Here is a 10,958-nt window from a genome sequence, read left to right as displayed (position 1 = left end):
AGCTTTCGTGTTTGAATACAAACAAGAAAGCAAACAATAATATGGGCTTTATCTCAATTACCCTAGGAAAAAAAACATATGGGCTTATATGCATCTTTGCTTCCCAAACAAAGAGCAATATGGGTTTGTCATCCCCATCAGCTTCTAGAGAGATAAAGCCAGAATTTGAAAAGGAAAAAGGAAAGGGAACAAACAAAGTGGGCCTGTGGCCTGTGGAGAAAACTTTGCAAGGTGAAACCTGAAACCCAGAGGCCATTTAATCAATCAGCTTTATATTGGGCTTGATTAGGTATTTCATTCAAATTTATTTAGCTGAGTTGGTTGATTAACAGGCCCATATGTAATAGCAGTTCCAGCAACAAGGGCTTTGTTTTTTTGGGGGGGGGGGGTGTTTAGGCCCAAAAACCGTTTCCAGCAGCAAGGGCTGGCCCGGGCAGGAGGTGGGGCCCACGAAACCAGCCCAAAATTTCAAAATTTTTTAAAAATAAATACTTAGTCATAGTTTTCACTTCCCACACCAAACTCTATACAAATTTCTCTCCTCATATCTCATGTGAATAGTTGTTGTCTGATAATGGGTGGAAACACCACAACCTTTTGCAAGGGGGCCACTATTCACGTGAATAGTAGCTGCCCTAGCCCCCTCTCCTTGTCATGGCAAAGGGCAAACTGGTGGAAGTGCTCTAACTGAGGGCTTAATTAGGCCAAGTGGAATATATCTAATACTTGATCTTGGTTATTTCAAGAAGGAAAATGCGAAGTTTACCACATTATATACCATCACCCATTGTATCAGTAGACTCCACCTCTATTAGAGAGGTTGTAAACAATGTGGTATAAAAATGTAGGGGTGGACACAGTCTAGATTGGATCAGTTTCACTTCAAAATCACGGCCGAACCAATTACAATATAACGACTTGGTTTGGTTAGATTTTGACAAAAGTTATGAAGAAAACCAAACTAAACCAATTTAAGATAGTTCGGTTTGAATTGGGCCTAAGCCCAATTCTCTTTTCTTTTGAATTTTTTCAATATTGTTAGCCCAAATACAACCAACAAATTCACAAATTGCTCTATACTTAAATCTTTTTCTAGAGTATGAAACAATCCTAAAAAATGTGGTAATCACATTTTGATTCTGCCGGTTTCATTAGTTCGGCCGAATTGATGCCCACCCCTATAAAAATGTGATAACCCTAGCATTATCCTTTCATGAAAGCAAACCAACTACCAAACTATTAATCCACGTTTTTGGAGAGAGAGAGAGAGAGAGAGAGAGAGGTCCTGATATTCTGAGTGTTCAACAAATGCCAAACAGCTTGGCTATCTTAATTTGTTGTTGTTAGGCACAGAGCGAAGTAGCTTTTAGTCTCGATCATGGAGTTCAAGAGCACCACCAGACAACTATTCTCCATTTCACACTGTGATAAAGACTAAACTAGAGTAGACAATAAAATTTTAAATTATCTCTCTCCTCCCCATATTGATTTGCCTTAATTTCCACGTTGATCTGCACGAGGAGAAGGTGAGCTTGATATAAATTATTGGCTCATCCTATAATATTTTAAACTCTTAGGAGAATTAGTGGTTCTTTAACGAAATGATATGTTTGTCTATGAAGGGAAAGTGGGTATAGGGTCTTTAGCCAAAAAAGGAAGAAGAAAAACAAAAGAGTGGGCAGACCGTACCAAGTGTCCAATGTAAGGCATAACACTGACCTAAGCAATGACGGCTTCCAAAAATATAATTTTGTTTGGCAATAAGGGCAAATTATTAGTTAATAGTCAAATAATCGACACTACATAACTAATTTAATAATTAGGTATTGAGTTTAATTATAAGGTGTGGCATGAATATTGCCAGAGCAACACGTGTTCTATTGGATAATGATTGGGATTGATAATAGTCTACCCTAGCTAGCTTAGCTGATCATCCATCATGATCGTCCATGGAGGATGGACTCATGATCGTCAGGTAGGGTCAGAGGGAGGTTCCCTGTCCATCCACTTGTCATCTCCACTCACGCGATGCATGCAAGTATCCACACGTCCATGCATGTTCATGCCAATTACCATGCATACATACACATATACCACATGCAGAGAATTGAAATTTATACCAGATTGACAGAGAGTTTTCCCAACCAAGAAATTCGGTTCACTTTAAAATAGTTTGAACAACAATCTGAATCAATGCCCAAATTAACATTCATTTCCATGCACCGCACCGCAGCAAGTAGTAAGAGTCTAAAACTACCCCAGAAATTATTGAATGAATCAGAAATTTTATAATAGAGATTTCCAGCACGCACCTAATTAAACTTTGCGACACAAAGACCTGAACTCCATCTCCATCATCCATGCACGTTTTTGTATACTTGCTAACAAATAATGTGAGAATTATGTATGGCTTTGAGTATATTTGCATTAACTTATGAGAACAGTTCGCTTTTGCCCTTTCATTATGCACAAAGATTTCCTCATTTGCCACTCACATGTCTAAATTATTTATAATAATCATCACTACCATACTGAATATTTATTTGGAATTTTAATTTGTTTTGATAAACAGTTACGCTACATATATATACTGAATTATATAATTCCCCGTAGTTTGTTGGTTGATTAGTTTTCTTTGGTTTCTCTTTTAAGGCCCATTTGATAACCGTTTCATTTTTAGTGCTAAGTATAAAGGAAAATGGGAGTGAGGATGAGATTGAGAGAAAATATGAGAGGGGAAACAATTTCAAATATATTTCAGTTTTTAATTTGTGTGTTTCACTTTTGTTACTCATCCCTTTCAATCTCATCTCCACTCTCCCTCTCTTTTCTTTATACTCTAACACAAAAAATGAAAACTAAAATTAAAATGGTTATCAAACGAGCCGTTAAGTTCTTATTTTCTTTCTCTTGTACGTATTCCTCAAACTACCTTTTGTACATGTAACATATGGCCATCGGAAAGAGTTGGAGATGTAGAGCCTCATATCGAATCTGACAACGTAAGCTTTGAGGGAAAAAGAAGAAAACATCTCTTCATAAGTTAATGACATAAACTTATAGTTAGGATTCAAGCGATAAGCGCAAACAAAATGGAGATAGGTAAGGACACCGCCAACCAACCTGATCGCGATCTGATTTTCAACTTCACATAAAAATATAAACTTTAAAATTAGTAATATATAGTTCTGATATATTATTTTATTTCACCAAGTTGTAATTGTACATGTGTTGAGTATGAACATAACATAACGCGTATGACTAATAATATATTCGTATACATATTTAATATGTTAGAACATATGTGTAACATACAAAAATTCTTGATCAGGCCAAAATAAAAACATACAAAATTGATGAGGCTATGTGTCATGAATAAGATTTTGAGAATTTATCACTCTCGATTTCTCTATATCCAAGATGCATAGAGTCAACTGAAGAATCTCGTGGCCCTAATTTCCTTTTTCTTTTCTTTTTTTTGGTTGTTTCTAACTGGCAAATGGAAATATTCTCTTATTATTTAGTTACTGATGATTTGAAGCAGAGCAGGTGAATCACCCTATAATTAGGCTAGCATTTGCATGTGTCTCTAAATGCTATAAACCGGCCCATGTGTATGAGATGCTTACTTTCCAAATATACATCATCAAGCAGAATCAAAACTAGGATCCGAAAGAGGAACACCCCACGTTAAGTCAAGGAGTACTATTAATTTTGGCTTTTAAACTGTATATATCTAATTTTCGGCTCAAGTCATTGGAAAATATTCTTGTTCGCCGTATTACTAATGGATGGCTCCTTTTATTTTTTATTTTTTTAAGGTCAGAATCAATCATGTTCATTCAAAACTCATAAATATGGAGGAAACAAACAGAGAATACAAAGGCTAGCTAAAGGAACAAATTGCCACAAACACATAGAAGATTAAAGTAAAACCAATATAGTCTAGTATAATAGTCTTCCCCATCACAAAATCAAACCAAAATACAAGACAAAGCCACCATGTTCCGCAAAGGGGACGGAAACTGCACCATAATGGCCACAAAAGAGGGGATACACCACTACCACACATGTCAACATTGCTGCACAAAGAGACTCACCGATCTTCCACTATAGTATTTGTTATGTTGGCGTGACTTGTGGATATTGACTTACTTTCCTTACACACCAAGAATTCCTATTATAATTGTAATTGATTTACTTTAATTCCTGATTTCCTACTGCAAATAGATTTAGGAATTTATTATTTACTTGCCCATTCAGGTTTCGTTGTATTATAAATATGACCTCCTACAAGGAGAAGAATACACAGAAAATTCCCACAAACAAATATTCTCTCATAGTTTTCATATTTTAGCATGGTATCAGAGCCAGGTTCGATCTAGGGACCTGTGCTTGTGTTCTTCTTGAAATTTAAGTGCTCTTCTCCCCCCTTGAGAGGGGGGAGGGGGAGTGAAAAGGATATGTGTATTGACCTATCCCAATTACCTTGACATATTTCCATGAAGATGTTGCTTATTTCTTGACTCCGACGACCCCTTCTCTTCAAGGGGAGAGGAGGATTGAAGAGAAGTTGTGTCTGAGTGAATTAGCTAAAGTTTATATGGAAGAATTTATTGTTGCCATTGTCTTTACTGTCGTGCTCATGGGGTTTGCTCACAGGGCTTCTGTGTTTTGCTATGTGCCCTATTTTTTAGGGTTTGCTCTTGTGTTTCCGCTGTGAACTTTGTTTTAGTTTGTCACTTGTTTCACTCGTGGTTGACTAAAAGATCTTCTCTACAATTGGTGCTTCTCAAGTATGATGTCCTGTGACTCGCTTGTCAAGTTGGGCCTGCAAAATATCTTTGCCCAACTTGAGGGGGAGTGTTGGCGAGTCCTTATTTCATAAGAATTTTGGTTACTTACCAATTATATTTTGTCCTATTGTAATAGATATTATTTTATTTAGTGTTATGGGGGTTGATGATTTTTTCAACCCTCATGGAGGTAGCACCACCGATTCATTCTCTTATTCTCCACCAACCATCGTTGAGTTGAGTGGCCAGATGGCTCCGCTCCTACAGATGTAGACTTTGACCCCGAACCCGATCCAGACCCCGACTTCGACCCCGACCCCGACCCCGACCCTGACTCCGAAGACGACCCCGACCTCGACTTCGGAGTCGACCCCGACCCCGACTCCGAAGACGACCCCGACTCCGAAGATGACCCCAACCCCGAATTTGTCTCTGATTCAGACTCTGATCCTTATTTCGACTCCGACTCCGGCCTCGACTCAGGCTCAGATTCCGATCCCAATTCCTACTCAACCTGTATCCTATGCATTTTTCGCTGCACAGATTATGACTTCTCGACTAACGACCCCGACACATGGACCAAATTGCGCATTTTGTGAAATCCGAGGATCAATTGGCGGATATTTTGACAAAGGCGATTTCCAGTAAAGCATTCCACAATTCACTAGATCAATTGGGCATTGGCGACATCTATGCACCAACGTGATGGGGAGTGTTGGCGTGACTTGTGGATATTGACTTACTTTCCTTACACACCAAGAATTCCTATTATAATTGTAATTGATTTACTTTAATTCCTGATTTCCTACTGCAAATAGATTTAGGAATTTATTATTTACTTGCCCATTCAGGTTTTGTTGTATTATAAATATGACCTCCTACAAGGAGAAGAATACACAGAAAATTCCCACAAACAAATATTCTCTCATAATTTTCATATTTTAGCATGTTATTTGTACTCTTTTCCCCCGAAAATCTAATAAATTTCTATTGCTTTTATTAAAAGAAATATATATATTTTTTTAAAACCCCACAAAACAAGAGTGAAAAATCCCTCCACATGCCCATAAGTGTGCGGAACTTTAAAATAATTGCGTGAGACCTATGACATAATAGCGTGCGTTATATGAATTTTAATAAAACCGCACATAGGCGGGCACATCGTGTCTTCTCATTTTCCACAAAGAAAAAGAGAAAAAGAAAAATTGAAGCATGTATGAAGCATGGTGCATGTGATCCCGTGAGAATGAAACAAATTGTAGAGAAAAGTTCAAATGTGAAGTCAGTGTCATCCTCATCATCGATAATACAGGACAAGCTGATAAAAAAAGATTAAAAGATTAAAAAAAGGAAAAAAGAAAAAAAAGAAAAGAAAGGACTTTGTATATAAATCAAAGTCGCTCACGGCGCCGAAATAGCCGGGACCAATCCCTCTCATGAACTGCAATGAACCCAATAATATTATCCCATGAGTTTTGAGTGCCCTATTTCCACAAACCTCTCTATGAGGATTTATTTCTTATATGTCGGCATGTCAACCTCATCGAACACGTAGACTCCAAAAATATAAATACTATACTCTTTATATAGGATTAGTAAACATCACATTATGTGGAAAGATTATTCTACATATAACGACACATGTTGATGCAGTGAATTGAATTCTACACTAAATAATACGATAGACTAATTAAATTTGACTATTGACGTATTAAGTACCAACTACCATATGTACTTGACATATGAGAACAATTTGCCAAATTTTGTTTCTTCTAGCAACAGTTGAAACTTGGTATACGAGATTATTTTGCCATATCAGTTGTTTTGTATCTCTCTTCACACGTGATCAACCAGAGAGAAGGGGTGTATACAACAAGTTGCAGGGAGGTGTTACTCTTCTCTCGTTCACACCCATAAAGTAGTATTCTATCTCGATTGAAACTTGGTTATAAAAACCTCATATATTTCACGTTTCTCTTTCACGTCCATTTCACTCCCCCCACTACATCTCTCCACCTTTAACTACCATTCTCACACTCTCATCCACGCCCTCACAATTCCATCCCTCCCCCTCTCTCATCATCTCTCTCAAAACTTTTCACAATCACAGCCGTCTTGTTTTCCAATTCATATATATATATATATATATATATATATATATTTACATATCAAACCTTGGAACCCGAAACTACAAAAACACCATGAACTGCCCATCGGATTGGCCAGAACCAATAGTCCGGGTCCAGTCCTTGTCCGACACCGGTGTCTTTCCAGACCGATACATCAAGCCCCCAACCCAAAGACCAACCCCAATCTCCTCCAATTCTGATCAAGCCACCCATACCAACATCCCAATCATTGACTTCCAAGGCTTGGACGACGATCATCTGCGAGCCACCACACTTAGCCAAATTTCTGAGGCCTGCCGGGACTGGGGATTCTTCCAAGTCGTGAACCATGGCGTTAGCCCCGGTTTGATGGACCGGAACCAGGAGGTTTGGCGCCAATTCTTCCATTTGCCGATGGAGCTGAAGCAAGCCTACGCCAACTCACCCAAGACCTATGAAGGGTACGGCAGCAGGCTTGGGGTTGAGAAAGGTGCCATTCTTGACTGGAGTGACTATTATTTCCTTCACTATCTTCCATTGTGCTTGAAGGACCAGGACAAGTGGCCGGCCCTCCCCGGCTATGCCAGGTACGTTCCCAAGTCAAAATAGACATCTTCCAATATTAGAAAGTAAATTACCACTAGACTCGAACCGAAAACAGAAATACTACTAGACTATAATAGTTTGTTACTATTGTTATGTTCGTGATCCCAACTTTAATTAAGTGGGCTCTCTAAGCTTGTCTTAATCTCTTGCTTATTATTCCTCATTAACCATTCCTACTTGCTTTATACTTTTCTTGAGTTTTGTCTCACATATCCTACATGGTAATTAAATTTGTAGGCACATGCCATTAAATTCAAATAATCTATTTCTATGCTTGGAAAAAGAGTATATATTGTCAGTAAGACGTATTTTTAGTTTCTTTGTGTTGTGTGTGTTTTTTTCAGGCAAGTAATAGATGAGTATGGGAAGGAAGTAGTGAAGCTTTGTGGGAGGATATTGAAGATTTTGTCACTAAACCTTGGATTAGAACAAGACTTTCTCCAAAAGGGGTTTGGTGGTGAGGATATTGGGGCATGCTTAAGGGTTAATTTTTATCCAAAGTGCCCTCAGCCTGACCTGACGCTGGGCCTATCATCCCACTCAGACCCCGGAGGCATGACCGTACTACTTCCAGATCAACATGTCGCAGGTTTACAGGTCCGAAAAGATGACACTTGGATCACTGTCAAGCCAGCTCCACACGCTTTTATTGTCAATATTGGTGATCAAATTCAGGTGAATATTTTTTTCTTCATTTTATTTATTTATATAAAGTATTTATATCTGTTTATTTGTCATCTAGATTATCCTTATTGCAAATCAAATAATAAATAAATAAAAATGTTTGGGTTACCAATATGCATGAACCATGGGCACATGGAGGGGTCAGGTTTTGATGGGCTCCTCCTCCTAACATAACCAATCAAAACTAAAACGTCTATCATTAATTCATGTCGCAAACAGTAAGGGTGCATGAACAAGCTGTTTTACATGTAAATGTTTGTTTGCAACCTAAGCGACATACACTATCCTACTATTCAAACTTAAATGTGGAATTTAGAGTTATTACTGCGCGAACGTCATTGAAAACAGGGAAAAAAACAAAAAGAAATAGTAAAAAATAGACGTCCGCCTATACATATAGGGAGGTAATCAACTGATGACTAAGTCAAAGCAAACCAAACTCTTCAATATATGGAGGTATAAAGTTACTATTTTTTTAATCTTCAGTTTAATTCTTTAATACATTAATTTAATTTGGCACTTTGGGGCGACAGTGTTTCACGCCAAGTAATATATAAAACTCTCAAGTTTTTATTTTATAAATCTCAAGTTGCTGCTCGAACATGAACATCATTAGGACCCCTTCAACTAAATATTATTCTTAATTATATTATATTAAATATATCACAATGTAAAATTTCAAATAGAAAACTGGATAAACACTCGCAAGTTCTAACTTCCTTGCTATGGAGACAGCTACACGTTCTTACAAAACTTTTACACTCGTCTTTTTTCGTCATTTTTCTGCTAATTGATTGCATAATTAGTCGTTACCCATCAACTCACAACAATTATAGAAACTCCGGATTTAGTGTTTGGTATAATATTGTTAAAAGTGGACCACAACAAGATTTTTTTATATACAATCGGTAGTTACGATTGACAGGTTCATAATATAACATGTGTATCTTGAGAATTATCGAATTATTATTATTTTAATGTAAACCTAATTAATCTGTGTTTTGTTTGAATGATTAGGTTCTAAGTAACGCAACATACAAGAGCGTAGAGCACAGAGTGATCGTAAACCCAGCAAAGGAGAGACTCTCACTGGCCTTCTTCTACAATCCGAAGAGCGACATAGCCATAGAGCCGGCAAAGGAGCTTGTCACCCCAGAAAGACCTGCGCTCTATCCTCCCATGACATTCAACGAGTACAGGCTTTACATAAGATTGAATGGCCCTCGAGGCAAATCCCAAGTCGACTCTTTAAAGTCTCCACGAAAATAGTCCTCACCATATTAATTATAAATTTTCTTCCCTACTGTAAATCACATGAGCAGCTGAGCACATATAAATATAAATATATATATATATATATGTAACGATCCCTTTTTATTGAGAGTTAATTGTACATCTTGTAATCACAAAACTATAGTGAAAAATTATTGATGTTTATGGAGAGGGGCTACAAAGATTCGAATTGTATCTAATGACAAAGCTTTGTCCCACTTAATTTGTTCCATTGATTGTGGTGACAATAAAATACTTTGGTCATGTTTGGACCGTTGGTTAAATATTACAATATATTAATGGCATTTTTTTAATACAGTTTTATTGATTATATTCATAAGTCAAGCCTAGCGTTGTGGTACAAATATAAAGGTATAAAACATCAAACATGTTGGTCATTGCTTCTTATCGTAAAGATTGGGTAAACACCATAATATCATATTGACTCTATGGTTGATTTTAACTTTAATTGGTTTAGACCATAAATTAACAGGCACTAATTAGACCATAAAAATAAGAAGTGCACGAATGTTTCACGATTGTCTCTTACGTGAATTGAACCCGAATGCACTTGGAGAGAGAGAGGGAGAATCTGGCCGCAATTCTAATACTTCTTTTGATAAAATAAATGTGCCTAATAACTGCATTGGATAGAATTTTTTTAAGTTTAATAGATTAGATTGGTGCGCAAATTATCATGCCATCCACATTGGATGATTGGAATTTGACTCAATTTACATTAATTATTACAGGGACTGGTTTCATGATTCACCTTTGATTAATTAATTATTACAGGGACTGGTTTCATCATTCACCTTTGATTAATTAGCGTACGAATTTTTAAGTGGAATTAGTGAACGAGTTTTTTTAGTGGAATTAGTGTGCAAATATTTTTATTAATCTCATCTTTAATTTATGTTAATTAATCTCTATATATACTCTTTTATTTAAAGTCTAAAGCCGTGCTTCAGTATAGCTTCTTTTTTCTATACTTCAATCATGTATGAAAAGTCAAGTGTCAACTGTTAAGGTTCTTCTCGATTCTAATAATACTTAATTAATAACAATTTAGCACGTGTGTGTATTGATGACAGATGGCTTTTTCTCAGAGAGATATATATATATATATATTGATTCAAATATCTAATAATTTTGATTTTGTCTCGTAATGGACTCAATCCAGATTCTTTTACTTATTTTGATTTCATATCGTTGGTAGAATATATGTTGTGGTCGACATCATCTTGGGCAGTTTTGTTGGATCGAAACGAGCAAACTTTGAATGGTTTTTTTAATATATAATATAAATTATTAATTTCAGTCTCAATGTATATTTCTCTTCATTGTGATGTCTGATGTGAGGGCAATCCTTGGCGGTCCTTAGCAGATGCTAGAGATGTGTGGGCCCCTCTTCATTATCTATCATCAAAATCCAAGACTTTTTTTTCTTCTTAATTCTTAATAAGTTTTCTTTGATTTCTTAATTAATAAA

General features: G+C 36.6%; 1 protein-coding gene across 1 annotated transcript; it reads left to right on the top strand.

The window, feature by feature from the left end:
• The first annotated feature begins 6,762 nt into the window (after positions 1-6,762).
• Positions 6,763-9,771, top strand: LOC117619747 (probable 2-oxoglutarate-dependent dioxygenase At5g05600). Its single transcript, XM_034349772.1, has 3 exons — positions 6,763-7,491; positions 7,855-8,185; positions 9,212-9,771. Exons 1-3 carry the CDS (start codon positions 6,998-7,000, stop codon positions 9,461-9,463), a joined length of 1,077 nt encoding a protein of 358 aa, XP_034205663.1. The 5' UTR covers positions 6,763-6,997; the 3' UTR covers positions 9,464-9,771.
• Positions 9,772-10,958: the final 1,187 nt, after the last annotated feature.

This window comes from Prunus dulcis, chromosome 2, assembly GCF_902201215.1.
Source record: "Prunus dulcis chromosome 2, ALMONDv2, whole genome shotgun sequence".
Lineage (NCBI taxonomy): Eukaryota > Viridiplantae > Streptophyta > Magnoliopsida > Rosales > Rosaceae > Prunus > Prunus dulcis.
This window is presented reverse-complemented; position numbering and strand designations above follow the sequence as displayed.